This window comes from Terrapene carolina, unplaced genomic scaffold, assembly GCF_002925995.2.
Source record: "Terrapene carolina triunguis isolate 2854851 unplaced genomic scaffold, T_m_triunguis-2.0 Scaffold166, whole genome shotgun sequence".
Lineage (NCBI taxonomy): Eukaryota > Metazoa > Chordata > Testudines > Emydidae > Terrapene > Terrapene triunguis.
The window spans coordinates 450,186-468,636 of record NW_020664517.1 but is presented as its reverse complement, the minus strand read 5'-3'; the positions used below and the strand labels follow the sequence as shown (position 1 = coordinate 468,636).

Sequence of the window (18,451 nt, the reverse complement as noted above, 5' to 3'; positions counted from 1 at the left end):
CGGCCGGGCTGACCGGAGGAGCCGGCGCGGGGAGGCAGATGGCGGAGTCCGGGCCGCAGCCCCTGGGGGCCCCGAGCCGGCACGAGAAGAGCCTGGGGCTGCTCACCACCAAGTTCGTGTCGCTGCTGCAGGAGGCCAAGGACGGCGTGTTGGACCTCAAGCTGGTGCGGCCCGGCGGGGGGCGAGAGCGGGGAGGGGGCTGTCCCGTGGGGGAGGGGGGCTGTCCCGGGGGGCGAGAGCAGGGGGGGAGGGGCTGTCCCGTGGGGGAGGGGGGCTGTCCCGGGGGGCGAGAGCCGGGGGGGGGGCGTCCCGGGGGGGCGGGGGGGTATCTGGGGGGGAGCGGGCGGGGGGTATGTGTCCATGGGAGGTTGCGGAGGGATGGGGGGTATCTGTAGGGTGTGAAGTGGTTACCTGGGCTGCCAAGTGGGGGGCTGTGTAGGGCCCAAGCTGTTGTGAGGCCAGGCTGAGGTGTGCCCTGTTTGGTGCCCTTGGGTGCTAGGCTGGAAGGATGTGCACTGGGGGAAGTAGTGATTAGTGCCATGGGGCTGGGTGCGGGGCTGTGGGCAGAGGGGAGGGGTGCAGGGCCTGGGTGGAGCCTTCAGTATCAGCCATATTTCTAGGGAGTAAGTATTTATAAATATGTCAATTTCCCTATCATAAATGCATAGTGACACAACGTGAAAGGAGTTGCCCCCACCCTTGCAAAAGAGCCAAAACCCTGCCCCAGAAAAACTCTTCCAGTGTGCCCTGAAGGCCAACACACCCGGTCTGTGTCCCACCTACAAGGGAAGCAATTTCCAGAGTCAAAGGTCCGATCGCTGAGAGCATAATATCCTGGATCAAATCCAGGACCTGCCAGCCCTAGCACGGCGGCTCGTCTCAGGTTGCAACACAGAGAAACAGCACTAAATTAAGCAGGACCCCAACGTGGAAGGGATACATAGATCAAAATCACCCCCTTGCGTTGTATCCGGGACCTGACAGGAAACCAGTGCAATCTGCAGGGCGCAGGGAAAGCGCTGCTAAGCAAGCGGGGCGTGCAGTTCTCCACTAGCTGAAGTTTCCAAATGATCTTTAGGGTTAGCCCCTCGTAGAGCACTCTGCCTCCTCCAGCCTGGAACTGATAAAGGCCTGGATGCTTGGGGAGGTGAGGAGCAGAGAGGAAATCAGACCATTTCTGGCTGAAGCGCTGGAGATTGCATGTAAGTGATGAGATGAACATGCATTTTCTCACATCACTGACACCAAGCGGCATGTTTATGCATCACAAAAGCGCACTGCACAGTCTGTCCCCAAAGCTATCTCACCCCACCATGTCCTAGATCACTAACGTGCAGCTCACAGCACCCTGATGAGCAGCCTTTTCAACACGGACGATTTTGGGGGACAGAGAGGGAGATTCAATATGAAAAAAGTTGCTTTGGATAAACTGAAGCTCAGGATGGGGCCTGGAGAGAGGTAGAATGGGGCTGCGAGGGGCAGATTGGAGGGGGTTAAGCTGAATGTCCTTCCATGGTGCTGGGCTGCAGCCTGCCTTCTCAGCCTCTACCCCTGGGAGCTGCTGCTTATCATGTTGGTGTGTGTGTGGGGGGGGGGGGGGGGGGGGGGGGGGGGGTAGGGTGCTGAAGTGACATTTGGGGTGGGCATCTGCCTCCCAGAACTGTTGGCACCTATGAGAGGCTACTGGCATCCTCCAGGTCAGTAGAGGTGATGTCATTTACCTCAGGTGGTGGCCACGGGGAGAAACTCCCAGCTGCGTCACTGTCCAGAGAACTAAGACAGTGGAATGAATGCTCACTCTTCAGAACTGGGTCTCTCTCTGGGGTCGTCTGTCTGGGTAGAGGCACGCTAGGGAGCTGGATGAATCTCCCTGGGATCTGCAGTGCTGCAATTGCTGCTCTAGGCAGCAGGCATGGATGTAGTCATCCACTTGGGAGCTCAGGGAGGGATGACTGAAAACAGGAGGCTTAATAGATCTGGGAAGGGCTGTGGCCTGCTGGCTGAGTGCCGAGCGAAGGAAGCACTTTTGCATCCAGGCGTGGCTAGGATGCAGCAGAACTCCTCTCAAGCTGGTCAGAATTTCATTGATGAAATGTGGGTTTTGTTTTGGTTTTTCTGGAACATGCTGATTTGTCAAAAGTGAAGCTTTTCACAGAACCTGTCCGTTGTGAGGAAACTTTTGTCAGGCAGGTTTTTCAGAACCGGTCCAAGAGAGAGAGACCTCAGTGTAGCCAATAGCATGGTGGTTAGGACTGAGGTGGATGCCTGAACCACTGGGCTATAGAGTCATTCTCTCTTTCTTTGGCCCAGTGAATATTTCATGGAGTTTAAGGCCGGAAGGGACCACTAGGTCATTTCATCTGAGCCCTGTACAGCACAGGCCACCACGCCACCCAGCCCCAAATGGAACAGCTCCAACAGATCCTCTCTGCTGCGTCAACCTTCGGTCATATTTGGATCTTGCTCTCACTGAGGCTCCACTCATGGGCAGATAGTGGGAAGTCCAAGTGCCTGTACAGTCCAGGTTCAGTGAATCAGAGATGCAGAGTGACCTGTCTTCTGTATCCTGCTATTAAATACAGCCCAAAGGCTGTCACTCTCTCCCCAGAATTCTGTGGTACCTCCATCAGGGAGCCCTTGAGACAGATCAACAATTACTCATTACTGCCTTTCTGTCCTGGGAGGGAAAATAACAGAGCTAAGCAAACACAGCCATACCTACCTCTGCTGTGGCCTGCAGAGGAGTCATCCGTGCCTTGTACTGTGTGGTATTGAAGGTAGCTTATGGGTAGAGAATTGGCATAGACGCTTTATCCTTGTCCATTGGAGATCTTTGTTCAGAGTAAGCAACACAGTCTCCATCTCATACCCGTGCCTAAACCTAGGTCTTGTCTACACATGAAAGTTCTACCAGTGCAACATGCATCAGTGGAGTTACACCCATATATATCACACCAGCTGTGTGTGTTCACACTGGTGACCTCTGTCTGGCTTCAGGCATATGCAGGAGGTGACCAAATATGTTTACATTCTGTCAGAAAAGTGGTGTGTGTTTGCTTCAGAAATGGCTGGCAAATGGGAGTCACGTTTGTCAGCATCATTGGAACAGATGAGTGGCTTCGGGAGCATTGCTGTGTAGAAAGGTGGCCAGACATGTCTGTTCTGCAAGATCCAGTGCAGTGTGGCACTGGGTTTGTTAGTACAGACAGGTGATGCGTCCACATTGGCCCAGCACCGATGTAATACCCACTTATGCGGGGTTACTTGGGATGGGAGCTGGAGTCAAGGGACTCGTGTGTTAATGTGCAGCAGTTCCTGCCAACCGAAGGACAGTTCCACCAGTGGAACCTTCTTGTGTGGACACTGGGCCTTACATCCAAGAGAGTCAAGGAAATCGGAGAACTTTGGGTAGTACAAGAGCTGCCTCATCACACCCTCCCTAATCTGCTTAAAAAAAGAATAGAGCCGGGGGCTGAAATTTTGAGGGCGGCTTTTTGTGCATGGGCTGAACAATGCCCATTTGAGAGATGCTGGCGGCTCACCTGAGGGAGGCGGTGACACTTTCCACCCAGCGTCATGGAAGTCAGGTGGAAAAGGCCTGTGGGACTATCCAGCCCATCTCCCTGACAGTGCAGAACTGTTGCCTTTAGTAGACCCACTTTCTTCTCTCTCCCCCACACCTCCCCATTCCCATCCTTCTTACCCTCTGGGTTTGACCAGTCAAGAGCATGCATCCAGTTTGCAGGTTGCCACACAAGCTTCCCTAGAACGTGAACGTCTAGCCCCAGATGGGTGTAACGTGTATTCCCCTCCCAACATGGCAATGTCATGGAGATGAGCCATCCGCATGGAATCCAAAGGAGCTGGGGAGGTGGCTGGGTTTGGTCTGTGATTGATGAGGTGTTAGTGGGATGAGAAATTGGATTGTGGGGCAGATAGAGTCAGTAACTGTGGGTCAGATCAGTGATAGTTTTGATGTGCCTGGGAACAGTGTCTGATCTGTAATTTGAGAAGTGGGGGCACAAAGGAGATGCGGTTGGAAGCAGGGGGGGCTGATCTGTAATTGGGGTGATGTAGTGGCCGTGGGGAGCAGAGTGTAACTGGGAATTTCTGGAGTTAGCCATCCACCTCTAACCCCCAGGCAGCGGATACCTTGGCGGTGCGGCAGAAACGGCGAATCTACGACATCACAAATGTTCTGGAGGGCATTGGGCTGATCGAGAAGAAATCCAAGAACAGTATCCAGTGGAAGTGAGTGACTGAGATGCTCTGAGAAGTGTGGGGGGATTCTGGGAGAAGGGTTCCTCTCAATGCTCCTCTCACTTTGAGGCCTTGCCCACAATCCACTCCCCGTTTCCCCCTCTGAAATTTCCCGCCCTTGCTACCGCTGGCGCAGCTCCACCTGCGGCGGGAATGGTGGCAGAGGTAGTAGAGCCATGGCTTCAAGCTTCGGTTGGCATTCTGAGTGCAGTGTCTGCCAGTTGGTCTACGCTAGCGCTCCCCTAGCTGAGCTGCGCCAGTAGCGGCTGTGGGGAATTTGAGGGGGAAATGCTAGTGTAGACACGGGAGCCATTTCTCCAGCGGCTGAGGTATGTAGGTGTTGCTTCAGGTGCATGCTAGCTACTTGCAGGGGCTTTGACTAGAACAGATGCCTCCAACCCTTACCCTGGTGTTGAGAGAGGAAGGATTCTGCCCCCAGTAGGAGAGTAGGCTTTGACCCTCTTGTACTGAAAGGAGGCTTTGGAGGGGAGATGGGAGATCTGGGGCCTCTGACCCTGGTGTACGATGGGAGAAGGGCTCTAGCTGTGGTGCTGGAGAATGGGTTTGGCACTGCTGGGAGCTGGTGAGGTGTGGAAGAGCTGGGCTCCAACTTCTGTGTGTCAGGAGAGGGCTGGGAGTGGCTCCTCTTTCCAAGGCGGTGCAGTCAGTGCCCTCTGCAAATTTTATTTTCTCCCTTAATGAGGCTGGGCCACTCATTCCTCTCTCTGTCTGCACAGAGGTGTGGGCCCGGGCTGCAACACCCGTGAGATAGCCCACAAACTCATTGAGCTGAAGGCGGAGATAGAGGACCTGGAGCAGCGCGAACAGGAGCTGGAGCAGCAGAAGATGTGGGTCCAGCAGAGCATCAAAAATGTCACCGAAGACGTACAGAATAGCAGATATCCTTTCAGCCCCCCCAGCTCTCGGTTCGGTTCCTGCTGCTCTCCCTCTTCCTCCCCCTGGGCTGGCTGCAGGCTGGCTGGGCCTGAAGGGACGGTTGCCTCTCCCTCCAGTACTAATGAGCTTACATGTCTATAGCACTTTCTCATCAAATCCCGCAAAGCATTGCACAAATGTAACTTGCATAGCACCTAGCAGGATGGGCTCCTGGGAGTACGCTCGGACAAATAATTCATAATAATAGCCAGCCCTGAATGCATCCACGTCTGGGGTAGCACACAGCAGCTGATTAACAGCGTGCTGTAACATGACCCAACAGCAAGTAAAGCAAACTATCCATGTGCCCCTGCAGGGAATGTTTGGGGAGGCAAGTGTAATCAGCTGGGTTGGAATTTCCCCAGGACCACTGGGGGCTGCTCCACCTTTGGGGAAGGTGTGTTAGGAGGTTCAGCGATCACTTCTGGCCCTGTGGTGTCCCCTAGCACCATGTTGAGGCATCGCTTCAGTACAGACTCGGGACAGAAATGCCTCTTTCTGACTCATCAGTGCTACATTCTCAGGCAGGTGGTCTCTGTGAGTGCTAACCCTGCTGCAGGTAGACCACTTCAGAGGCTCTGGTGCGGGCATTTAGCTTCTTCTAGGAATTCCATTGTCTGCATGCAGGAAGGAGACACTACACCAGGTGCTCTTTGAATTCTGTGTCCCCACAGGAAGCTGCACCTTTTCTCCTTAACCACAGGAACGTTAGCCTATGTGACGCACGAAGATATCTGCAAGTGCTTCACAGGTGAGGAGATGGTGCTGGGCCCCTGACTAATCTCCCATGGCCTGAGGCAGCAGACCTACCTGGCTGTCCCAGCTGTGCTCCCCCATTTCCCAGGAGGGAGATGGCTGGTCGCCAAGATGTGCTCTCTGTGTCTTCCCTGAAGAGACAGTCCTGCATCTTCTCCCACAACCCCAGGGATCAGCTGCCACTAAATTCAAGCTGCATCTTTGCAGTCAGAGGAGTCCTATCTGGGAGTGGGACTGTTCTGTGCAAGGTGTAGACCATAGAATTCCAAGAGCACACTTGTAGCAGGGGGCTGTCTGCTCTGTCCCTTTGTATCTGGGGCCATGTTATCCCATGGGGCAAGTTTTTAATTGCAGGATTTCAGCTTTCCTTGGCAGGTCATCCCTTCCTAGGGAAGCCATAGCAGAACCCTCCCCAGGGCTGAGATGCACTGCTTGCCAGCTGGAGGCCTTTGCATATGACTGAGAAGAGCCAGCATTCCTTTTTCTTTGCCTCATTTGTACAAATAAATGCCTTTATTTCAAAGGCCCTGGTAGATCCAAGGCCCTACATGATTTCGCCTCCCCCGACTGTTTGCTCCTATTTCTTTCAGCGTTCCTCCCAGTCGTCTTTCCTTAGCGCACCTTCCATTGTCCTCCCCTCTCTTGACTCTGCGCCTGACCTCATGTTGCTTCCTGGGCTTGCAACAGTTTCTCTACCTACTCACCAAGCTCTTTCTCTCTTCTCCTCAAGAGCCACCTTCTTCCAGGAATCTTCTCTTGTTTTCCTTCCAGTAACTTGTGCACAGCAACCCTCAGCTTTCCTGCTGTGCCATGTCTGGTCTCTGACTCCTTGGGGCAGGGATTGTGTAACGCACCAGGAAAATGTAAGGCACCAAATAACTTGTAATCGCATGGGAGGATGTGATGGGACAGAAGTAGACAAATGTTGTGTGGTAGCCATTATGCGTGGGAGGCAATTGAGGTGCAAGAGCCCAAGTCTAAAAGAGTTCAGCGGTTGCTTGTCACTCCTGCTCTTCAGAGCAGATTTACATCTGAAGCCAAACCTCACTCTGCAGTGGGAAGGCCTTGCAGCTGGACTCAAGGTCACCGATTGTCTTTTTGGGAGCGAATCTGAATTATCCAACTGTTTTAAAACAGACATCTCAGCCTGTCTCCTCGTGGTATTACAGGGTGATCCCAGCTGGCCTCCCAGGGGTGAAGCTGATCTCTGTGTAGGAGATCTGACTTTCCACTCTTGGTGATCTTTGGAAGGCTGCTTTGCTGGGTCTCTTATATCACAGCCTTGTACTTCAGGCTGAATTCCAACTTCCATTCCACCTTGCCCCCTTTTCTCAGGAAATGACTTGTGGGCTGAAGTTTCCCATGTTTGGCCCTATCTCAAATGTGAATTTGTTTTGAAAAACTGAATGAAAATAGGTTGCGCTGTTTCTTAGACTGAGTGGAAAAAATACCAATTTACCTTATGTCGCTAGCTTAAAATTTTCACTCAAACTCGAAAAAGATCAAGGCACAAACATCAGACTTGGCTTGTTTCTTGAGATTTAAAGTTCAAGGCAAATTTGAAACATGTTTCAATAGTTGTAGTAACATTGAAAGTTTGGAATTTAAGCATGTACTTTAGGACTCTTCTGTCCATATTTTAATGTGTTTTAAAGATGTATTTGGTAAGGATAAATTGCTGAAGATTCTTCACTTTTCAAACACCACAAGATTTGGCAATAACTTTTGTAAGCCAGGTTGCTTTGGGCCAGGGAATTTACAAGGAGAGCCGTTAGTTACTGGGCTGAGATTAAAGAACTTTCTCTCCCACTGTTCTTCCTTTTTTGTGACTTTTGGGATTTTCCTCCCTTTTACCTATTTTTATTAATAAACCATGAGAAGTTAAAGGCAAAAAACTAATTTGTGCCATGTAAAGGCTGAAATATCAGTCACACAGAGGCCAGCATGAGTGCAGCTGTGCTGCATGGGTATGATATTTCTGTCACGGACTCACAGATCGTGCCCACTCTTGGCCCCGTGCAGTCCGTGGGGGGTGCCCCTTTCAGTGCGACAGCCCTTCTCGGGGGTCCACTCTCTCTCAGGGTCAGGCCCCTCCACCTCCTGGAGCCACACCTATCTGAGCCTTAGCACGTCTGTCTCTGCCGTGGGCCCCCTCAGGGAGTCCACTCGCTCTGGACCCCCAGGGCCTCCACCCCCCGAAGGGGTTGATGCAACCCTGTTCTCTAGACCAGAGTGACTCTCAGCCAGCATAAAACAGGAGGATTTATTGAGAGTTGAACACAGCACAGGAAACTCTCAGGGCCTCAGGCCTGGCCTCCCTCAGCACATCCCAGTCTCTCTGCATCCAGGTGGGCTCTGCCTGCTCCCCCTTTCCAGCCCAGAGCCCCCCTGCTCCCAGCTGGGCATCTGAGATCACCGGCCCCAGGCCCCGCCTCTGTCCATTGTCTTCCCTCCAGGTAAACAGGGTTGTAAACTGGGGCCTCCTCTCCTCGCTTCTGTCCTCTGGCTGGAACCGGCTGGTTAGGTCACTGGGTCCTCACTCTGCAGCCCATTGTCCGCCCACTGGCCAGAACTGGCTGCGTCTCCTCAGCTGGGCCTCTGGGTCGCCAGGTCACCGGTCGCTGGGGTATCCATCCTCCCGGCCATCGGCTGGGTCCCCAAGTCCTCTCTCCGGTCCTCTGCAAAACACACTCCCTCTCCCCTCACCTCGTTAAACCAGTAACACCCAGGGAAACTGAGTCCCACCCTGTCCGCATGCAAACCATTGAAACTCCACAGAAAACAAGAAAAACCCCCCACTTCGTCACAACTTCTAGTCTTGTTTTCTGTGTTAAACGTGAACTCGTGGTGTTGGTGCCAGCCAGAGCTGACGGAAGGTGTGCAGTGTAGCTAAATTAGTACTACAGGAGCAGCAGGAATGCTGGGAATTTCCTGCTTACTGGTGGCTTGATATTACACAAAGCTGACTTGTTTTCAGTTCCTAGGACTACGTGCACATCTTTGGAAAGAAAGGGGTTCAACATCAAAGAGTCTTCAAGGCGGTGGCATTCCCAGCTCAGCTCGGCACATGCTGGGTATGGGCCCCGACTGCTCCCCTTTTGGTGTCCCTTTCTTGCTAACTTCAATAACTCACATAAACTTTGACCTGAACTTGGCTGTTTCTGGGGTCACTCCCTGCACAGGTCTCTATCCCTGCCCCTAGCTCCCTTTTCCTCTGGAGACGCTCAGACCCTCTTTTCTTGCTACCAGAGTCCTAGCACTCGACACACGAGCTCTGAATCGCTGGCAGGGTCCTAGGACAGCTCCCTGGAGATCATATCTGAGCGCTCTCTCTCTCTCTCTCTCAAAGGATGAAAGCTTTGGAGTCAAGTGTCTGCGATCCTGTGTTGGCCCTACTCACAGCTATTGCTGGACTCAGCGTCTGTCTGATTTCTGAGCGTCGCTCCCGGCCTGCTTGCTGTCCTGTTGGGCCGTTTCATTAGTGGCTATGGGGCACGTTTAAAAACCAGCGCAAACAGTGTTAATCCACATAACTCCCTGTTCCTTTGGCTCAGCGCTTAGTGACTGTGGAAACTGAACTGGGGCCTGGTGCAGAGAATAGCCCTTCCTCGGGAATCCGGCTGTGTCAGAGGGCTGAGCTGCAGTGCTGGAGCAAGAGGGGGACTCTCCAGGGAGCAGGAAGGGCATGCCATTCAGGATACCCATACAAAGTGTTCTTGGATCATCCTGGTCCTGCCCTGGGAGGGACCTCCATGACGTCTGAGTGCGTGTGCTTCTGCCCGTAGCGCTCTGTTTTCTGTGTTTAGTTTCCCCTGTGTTTAGTGTGTTGGGCCAGGGGTGCATTGTGAAGGATGGATGGTGATCCCCCAGGAAGGCAGGGTGGCCCAGCCCTGGTTGGTGGGAGTGCGCAGGAGTTCTCCCCGGAGGGGCTGGGTGAATGACAACCCACAGTGGGCCCAGCAGCCAGAGGTATCCCTTCGAGCGCTGACCAGTCTGTTTTCACAGGAGACACCCTCCTAGCAATTCGAGCCCCATCAGGCACTCGGTTGGAGGTTCCCATTCCGGAGGTGGGTGCTGTGTTCGATTGGGATGGAGGTGGCCTGGGTTGGCTGGAGTGGGCATGGCTTGCCTGCTGTTCTGTCGGGGGAAGGAGGATCATTCCGAGTGTGCTGGAGTAGGGAGCAGCTGTCTGAGGGAGGGAGGAGCTCCTGTAGCATGCTGAGCCATTCCAGAGCGCGGATATTGCCCCGGGAAGCTAAAGTCCTGTTTTGAGGACTGCTGTTAATTGTATCTGGGTACTTTGCTTCCTGATTTCCTCAGGGCCTGAATGGACAGAAGAAATATCAGATCCACCTGAAAAGCACTAGTGGTCCAATTGATGTCCTCCTCGTAAACAAAGATGCTTTGAGCTCCCCCCCTGTGGTGCTCCCTGTCCCTCCCCCTGAAGACCTCATTCAGTGCCAGCCAGTCGTGCCCGCTAAACCACAGAGATCGCCTGTTGCCCACTTCCAGGAGGCATCTGTCCCCAGCAGTACGCACCCGTCCACGCCCACACCGACCAGCACTCAGGACCACAGCCCGGCTGCACAGAAAACAACGAGCCCAGGTGAGCAAGGAGTGGGCTGGTGGCCAGGCGAGTGGGAAGGTACCAGCTAGGAATGGGGGAGGCTTTTTAGAAGCACTTTGGAGTTCATATGGGAATGCTTCCGAATGTCCAGATACAGCGAAACGTGGATCTCCCCCGTCCCTGCCAGAGTTGTTCTGTAGTCCATTGGGTCCTCCCAGCTCCGCCCTACGTCTTCCACGACCAATGGGCTGTGGGCGTATATGGGAGCTGAAGTGCAATGACTAGAGCACTGAGTCAGTAAATTCCAGCCCTTACCTCCTGTTCTGGTTGGGGCCAGGCTGGCCGTCCCCTCACTGCAGTGACCCCTCTGCTACCTCCCAGCCAGCTGGCTGGGAGTGTGATGGAGACAGTGCTCTCAGCCAGCAGATGCCAGCAGGTGCTGGGGGAGGTGACAGCCTCTGGGGGCAGTAGGAGAGTTTAGGACAGCGAGTCTGTGTGTGCTAGGGACGCAGGCTCGTCCGGGGGAGAGAGAACCAGGCAGAAAGCCGTCTGTCTGTGGACATGCCAGTGTCTGTTGCACTTACCCCAGGTTTGTTAACGAGGGGGCAGCAGCTGGATTTGCTGGGGGCTGTGGCTGCTGCTTTGGGGTCACGTATTCTGGAGTCCCCTGAAATCCGCCCCGCCCTCCCGTGTGTGTAACAGAATGCAGCGTTTCGGCAGCAGAGTCCAAGAGCAGCAGCGACTTCGACCCTCTCAGCTCGGTGGCCACGCCAGCCAGCCAGCCGCCGGTGTTAGATACGCAGCCGCTCCAGTCATCTGCCTCGCTAGACAGCAGCTCCGTCCTGCCCAATCCCTCTACCTCCTTTGAGCCAATCAAGCCAGATCCCACAGAGAGTGAGTATGGCCTTGGGGGACTCTGCCGCAGGCAAGGGGCTGAAGTGCTGTTGGCGCTGCCCAGACAGGGCTGAGCTCTGCTTTGCTTTCTGCTGAGAGGCTTCAGTCAAGCCCTGCAAGCTGGGATCTAAAGGCAGGGACAGGCAGATCCCTGAACCCCCAGGGGAGCTGTGTGCACGGCGGCGGTGAGGGTGAAAAAGCTGACGGAGATGGCTCTCCGGTGAGACGCTGTTTACTGTCTGCGTTCTGAGGCTGGTAGCAGACGCTCTGACCCAAGAGGTCCCTTCTGGACCCCCATCTATCCCGTTACCTGCCAGCGGTGCAGGGTTCTCCCCTAACAGTCCCTTCTTTAGTGCTTTGTCCAGTTGAGTGCCTCAGTCCAGGGGGGCTTTCAGCCGTTCCCTTGGGACTGTTCCCTAGTCTGTTGGGAGGGTTCTCCTGATAACTAGCCTCCCTCTCCTCTTAATTTCATCCCAGTCCTCAGGGTTACAGTCACACTGAGTCTCTCTGTAGGGACATTCATCTAAGGTATTCACACTGCTCTGCTGAGAGATCCATGGGCATCACTTTCCCGCCCCAGGAGCGCAGCCTGCTCCGGGATGGGACCTGCCGGCTGTTTCACGCAGTGCGGCAGTGTAAGCCGGAAGTGGAGCCGTATCCCTCTAGGGGACGTGAGAGAAGCCGAGCTGGACTACAGCCAGGCACTGCAAACAGCCTGGCTCTGTGGGGAAGGGCTGGGGGCTCTTTACTGACAAGCAGCCAGGACGCTCGTTCTGTTTTTCCTTTCCAGAGCACAGCTGCCCTGCCGCCCTGTGGTGGCTCTGGAGTCACCCTGGGGGCAGAGCCCCTGTGCTGAATTGCCAGCCCCTAGAAATTCCACAGGCTGAGCCGGAAGGGTTTGAAGAGAAAAGGAGAGGGTGCGTGGCAGGGGGAGGCGGCCCACGCTGTTGTGCCTGAAGCAGGCTGAGAGGAGGCAATGGGGAACCAGGAGAGGAGGGAGTGAGGCAGGAGAGCAGAGACGCAGGTGGGGTGAGAGTCTCCACCGCTTCCATTGATGGGCCTGGTCAGGAGAGACAGGCCATTGCACGGACCCCACCCCGTAGTGTTGGTATTCCATGCTGTGGCCAAAGAGGGTGGGGGGGCCAGTTGTGAGGGTGCTTGCCTGGGACTCTGGGGGTCTGGGTTCAGTTCCCTGCTACACTAAAGAATGCGTGTGTGACCCTGAGCCAGTCACTCAGCCTCAGTTCCCACACCTGTGTGATGTGTGTGATAGCTCGGCCCGGCCGCGCTGGGGTTGAAGACACGTTCGTTAAAGAATGCGAGGGGCTCAGGGGGGCCTCACGGAGTGGCCCGTAGATAGGAAGAGCTCTGGGCCGCATGTCCAGGAGCTCAAGAGGGACCAAGGGAGGGATTCCCAGGGTTGGGGTCGCACCATGTTAACTGATGGCTCTGCAGGCCACAGCTGTGAGAGCTCCTCAAGGTTTAGGCCTTGCTGACTTGGTCTTGTGGTGTGTCCTGGCGACTAATTGAAGTGCCAGTGGCTGTGGTGAAAAGCATTAGACAGACTAGGACATAGGGCGGAAGGAGGGCCAGGGGAGAACAGTATAACAAGGAAGAATGGGGAGACTGAGATAAGGAGTGGGTCCAGTGTCTGGCTGTGGAATAGTCTCCAGGGAGCTGCTTGGTTTGCTGAAGGCCAGGCTGGACAGAGCACTAGGTGAGCAGAACTCTGTGTGTAGAGTGACCTGATGTCCTGATTTTATAGGGATAGTCCCGATTTTGGGGTCTTTTTCTTGTATAGGCTCCTATTACCCCCCAACCCCTGTCCTGATTTTTCACACTTGCTGTCTGGTCACCCTATCTGTGTGCTCCTCCTTCCTTTGACATAGACTTGTACTCCCGAATCTGAGCTGATGTTCAGGGGGGAAAACACACTTGCCCTCCTGGTTGTGAAGAGAGCCTTGAAAACATGACCCAGGTGTCGCTGCTGCAGTTTTGTGTTCCTGAGTCTGCAGACAGCCTGAAACAACAGCTCCGAGAGTAGTAAACCTCCAGCTTTTTAGTATAAATGAAGCTGCTGCAGAATTTTCAGCTGGCAGCACCAGCGTGGGCTGGAATGCAGGGCACCTGCTGCCTACTTTACGTTCAGCTTGCCATGTTGTCTGGCACAGTCACTGTATGGGAGCAAGCTGTCCAGGCAGGCAGGGGGGCTAGCTCTTATGGGTCACGTCCTCTCTCATTTCTCTGAGTCTGGGAGCCTCCCTCTGCAGAGCCCCTGTTTCCAAGCAGGGGGTGGTGTCCCCCTCCAGGGATGTGGGTTGGTGGTTGCCTGGATGTGTCGCGCCCAGGTGTGGAGACTCGGATGGATGGCAAGCCGTGTGCGGGGAGAACGCGTACTGGGAAGTGTGCTGGGCCACAGTGTGGGTGACTGAGGACGGGGGCCCTAGGTGGGGCTGGCGTGTGCTGTTGTATTTCAGACCTTGCATGGTGCAATGCCAACTAATCTGGTTCATTGTCTTTACAGTGCTGGAACTTCCCAAAGAACTCTCGGAGATGTTTGATCCAACACGAGGTACACTGATCCCTCCCCACCCCTGCTGCCCTGTGCCTGCCTGCCCTCCTTGTGCTCAGGGGGGAAGGGCTCTGTTCTCCCTCCCTTTCTCAGCTCTCCTCTACTGGTCCTTGGCACAAGAAGGAGGCCCTGCACAGGAGTCCTTTCAGGTTCCTCTCTGGACCTGGTTCTGTAAGGCACCTGCAGTCTCTGTGCTTACTAGATGCTGAGCGACCTCTGCTGGAGGCTTCTGGGGTGACAGCGGTTAATCTGTTCAGACTGCTGCCGTCTATACTGGTGACCAGTGCTGCCAACAAACGGGTATTGCCAGCGCATCAGACATGGACCGAATCTCCCCCTTGACCCCCATACTAACATAAAATGGTGCCCTAGGCTCCCCTCCTGCCTGCCCCCGTCTGGTCTGTAGCGTCTGGACTAAGGTGATAAGTCAGACCCTGCTGGTATTGTTTCAGTTGTGCACACAGGGCTAGTGGAGTGGGGGACCGGCCTAGACTAGTCTCTGCAGTCCCCCACAGTGCTTGTACTGGTGCTGCCGAAGACTGGCCATGGCCAGTCTGTGGCTCTCTTCTCGCCCAGCTCAGAGGCTGTCCCATTGGCACCATGGGTTAAAAAGCCTGGGGCCGTTGGCTAATCCCCCGCAGCGCTGAGTGATGCAGTTGAACAATGGTACCAAGAGTGAGGAATGCTAAGGAAGTCAGTCTAATGTAGGTAACATGGGCTTCCCGTTGCTGGTTCTTCTCACCGGAGCTGCTCTCTTGAGCCCCTGGCGCGGTTCTTCCTGGCCTTGCTGTGAAGATGCCAGCTGGCCTGGCTGCCTCCAGAGAACAAGCTGAGCGCACGCCGCTGCTTTGCAGCACTGGGGCATGTCAACCAAGTGCAGCACATAGAGTGTCCCGCTGCCATTCGGCAGGTCACCGCACAAGAGCGGTCTCCATGAAGCGCTCCACTCACCCTCCCAGGCCTGCCGGGCGGGCTTCAGTCACATGTTGTGAGCTCCCAGAATAGACTCCGCTGGTGGCCCATGAAATCCTCTGTGCCAAATCCACATGTCCAGCGCCCCTCTGTGCTTTGGGCTCCCCCCGCCAGAGCATGCGTGTGTGACACAGGTGAAATGCAACCAGGCAGCAAATCAGGCTGTGCTGTATGGGCCGGATAAACAGCTGTAGCACCCCAGCCTGCCCTTCCTAGCCCACTGCTGGCAGATGTGCTGTGCCGGTACACAGCAAGCGCCATGCCAGTGCCCGCAGGAGATAAATACTCCCTGTTCTGTGCCATGTGGAGAGGGAATGCCCCAGATCCTGCAGAGAAGGTAAACGCAGCAGCAGGGGAAAGGTGCAGTTGACCTCGGGGGCTGCTGGTGAGACGCCCCTAGAACAGTCTCTTTAAAACAACTGGTTTGTGCAGTGTTAAAGCACAGGTTTGACATGCGCAGTGACTACCGGACCCAGAGAGATGGGGCCTGCAGCAAATATCCCTCCGACCTTTGCGTCTCTGCGTTCTAACAGTAACATGGCCTGGGGGCTGGGTTGGGACCGATGGCTGGGCAGTTCAAGTTCCTGCCCCCTGGCGTGCAGAGGAAGGCCAGGAGGCGTCCTGTCTTTCATTTTATATGTGTAGCTTCATAGCTTACCGTTTGGTTTTCAAACATCCCACCAAGCAAGCAGGATCTCGGCAGTGCCCGTGTTACCGTTGCTGTAGGAGACTTAACAACATGGATTTTGTATTTAATTTCCCCTTTTTTAAGGAAAAGGAAAAAATCCTGCATGGTTTTGGTTTTGCAATTCCCTCTTCGCTATGCTGAATTGGCTGGGGGAGGGGCAGTGCTTCTGTGGCTGTTTGCAGACCATCTTCTGGGGAGTGGGGAAGCAACACATCATGGATGTGGCTGTCCAGGAGTATAGATTGTCCTAGGAGCTAGTTGGTAAAATCTCTTTATAGGTGCACGTGGGCACAGCTTAGGTCGAAACCTGTTCACGTTTTGACGACTGTCTTGGTTAATGGAGAGAGAGAGACCGTGATCAGACGCGTGTTTTTAATTGCTTAGTTTTTATTTTTATCTCTCCCTCCCCAGTAAATCCCCTGCCCCCACACATGCAAGCAGTCACTTGTCCTCAGTGAGGAATGCGAACTTGCCAGGTTTCAGTGGGCCTACTTTAAAAAGAGACTGCAGCAAAAATGGCTAAAGAAGTGTTTGGAATATGTTTAGGCTGGGGAAAATGTGCATTACTGGTACTGTCCCCGACCTGGGCCAGCTGGGGGCGCTGTCGCAGGGACGAGGCTCAGTCCCAGACCTGGGCCAGCGGGGGGCGCTGTCGCAGGGACGAGGCTCAGTCCCAGACCTGGGCCAGCGGGGGGCGCTGTCGCAGGGACGAGGCTGAGTCCCAGACCTGGGCCAGCGGGGGGCGCGGTCGCAGGGTTTGTCATGCTGGAGCAGGCACAAGAATCTTGCAGGATTTCTTGGCCCAGTTTCCCTCTGCCACGGAGTTAATGGCTCGAGTCCTGCGCTCCTATTTGTCTGCTCCAGAGCTACCTGTAGTTCAGGTCTGAGACTTGGCTTCCGTGATACTGGGAGGAAAGAACTTGGGGGAGGGGAAGGGTATTGAGGAAAAGCAAGCCTAGGCGCTTGGAAAGCAGAGTGCGCCCCTCACCCTGCTGTCTCCCCCCAGAATGTATGAACTCCGAGCTGCTGGAAGAGCTGATGTCGTCCGAAGGTGAGTTGCTGGGTTTTGTTGCCTCCGAACTCTCTCTCTTTTTTGGGGGATGGGGGTGGCAGTGGCTGTCGTTTGTACGACGTCTGGCATTCGGGGGGCAGCCCCACACTGTCTGGCACTCAGTCCCCCCTCGCCTCCGGCAGACTCTCCCCTCCGTTTCCTCTGCTGCGAAGGAGGAGTGGGATGAACGTGAGCTGAGGTCTCCCTGTGACAGGACTTGGAGGCTCCAGTCGGGGGTGGTAGGTGGGATGGTTCCTAGACTTGTGAACAGCAGGACCCTGCTTTCTCTTCAACAGTATTTGCTCCCTTGCTCCGCCTCTCCCCTCCCCCCGGAGACCACGACTACATCTACAACCTGGATGAGAGCGAAGGCGTCTGTGACCTCTTCGACGTGCCTATCCTCAACCTCTGACTCCCCGGGCAGCAGCCGGGCTGGTGAACGGACTGTTTTGTAGCTGGCTTTGGAAAGTCTCCTTCGGATTCCTTTTGTGCTAGTGCTGGATGAGAGTCAGAGGGGCTCTTGGCCGGACTAGAACCAAGACATGGACTTGCGGACTGGGAGCCTCCCCGTAGCTTCTCTCACATGCCAGGTCCTCGAGTTACCTCACCCCGCTGCATCTGTCTCTCCACTGGATCCTAGGCCTCTTTCGAAAGGCTCCGTGTTTGAACCTTCCCCGTACGGCTTTGCCCATGTGCCTCTCAGAGCTTCCTCCCATCCGCATGCCTTGGATTTCCTGCACTTCCACAGGCACTTTGCATCTCCTAGGCATCAGCTGCTAGACAGCGTCTTAGTATGATGGCCAGTTCGCAAGCCCAGAAGTAGTTAGCTGAACCCATCAGTGGGCGGCAGCCTCGGCCCCTCTCCGATTAGGGTGGCCATGCTCGGCTGTGAGCTCTGGTCCTCAGTGACTCCAGCTAGTTCATTTGACAAGTGAAAAGCAATTGGCAACTGCTGGCTGTGCTGCTCCTGGGGCCCAGGAGCTGAGCTGAGTCCTGCATTCCCCCCGCCCTCCCCCCCGGCAGAGTTGGCAATCCTGCATCAGGCCTTGTTAGTTAAACCTCTGTGCTGATGCATGAAGAGGCTCCATTCCCACTCCCTCTCCTGGAGCTGTGCTGAGGGGCCATTTTTTCTGATGTCTGGGAACCAGTCTGTCCTCCCCGCCTTGCGCTCGAGCCTGGGTTGGTGTGGCAGGAGGTGGAGGTGGACCCATTCGGTAGCACTTTGCCATGACGAGTTGGGTCTGTTTTGCTGAAGCACAGACAGCAATGTCCTCTGAGGCAGACCAGGCATCTGCTCCAGGGCGGGGCTTGCCTGTGTGTTAGGGGTTCTTCCCCTGAGGCCGGATGCCTTTGCTTTCCATTCCTGATCTGGTGGCAGGGTGCTACCTGGTGTGATGCTCTCTCTGCGTCTCCCCCCTCCTGCCCGGGTTTTCCTCATCCCTTGTTAATGAAAGGTCTCCTGTAATTTTTGGCGATTTGAGGCTCTCTCTGCCTTGCATGCCTCTGAAGTTTGGTCATTGGAGTAGAAAGCCCCTCTGCAGGTCTCTGGGTTTGCACTGTTTGCCAGGCTCCACCTCCCCCGATTCTGGATTTGAGAAAATCTGAGCTTTGCACTTTTCTTAAACATCCGACTGCAGCAGCTCTCCTGCTTCTGCTGGCCGCAGAGCTGCTGGGGCTGGATCTAGCAGTGCCACTGCCCTCAGCAAACTGGCTATCCTCTAGCAGCTCTAGCCTCCCCCCCCCCCCCCCCCCCCA

General features: G+C 55.0%; 1 protein-coding gene across 1 annotated transcript; it reads left to right on the top strand.

Moving 5' to 3' along the window:
- LOC113406952 (transcription factor E2F4-like) lies at positions 1-17,108 on the top strand. Its single transcript, XM_026653872.1, has 10 exons — positions 1-164; positions 4,142-4,251; positions 4,998-5,159; positions 5,904-5,947; positions 9,958-10,019; positions 10,273-10,558; positions 11,222-11,413; positions 13,938-13,985; positions 16,652-16,696; positions 16,993-17,108. The coding sequence occupies exons 1-10, from the start codon at positions 39-41 to the stop codon at positions 17,106-17,108; spliced, it is 1,191 nt and encodes a 396-aa protein (XP_026509657.1). The 5' UTR covers positions 1-38.
- Positions 17,109-18,451: the final 1,343 nt, after the last annotated feature.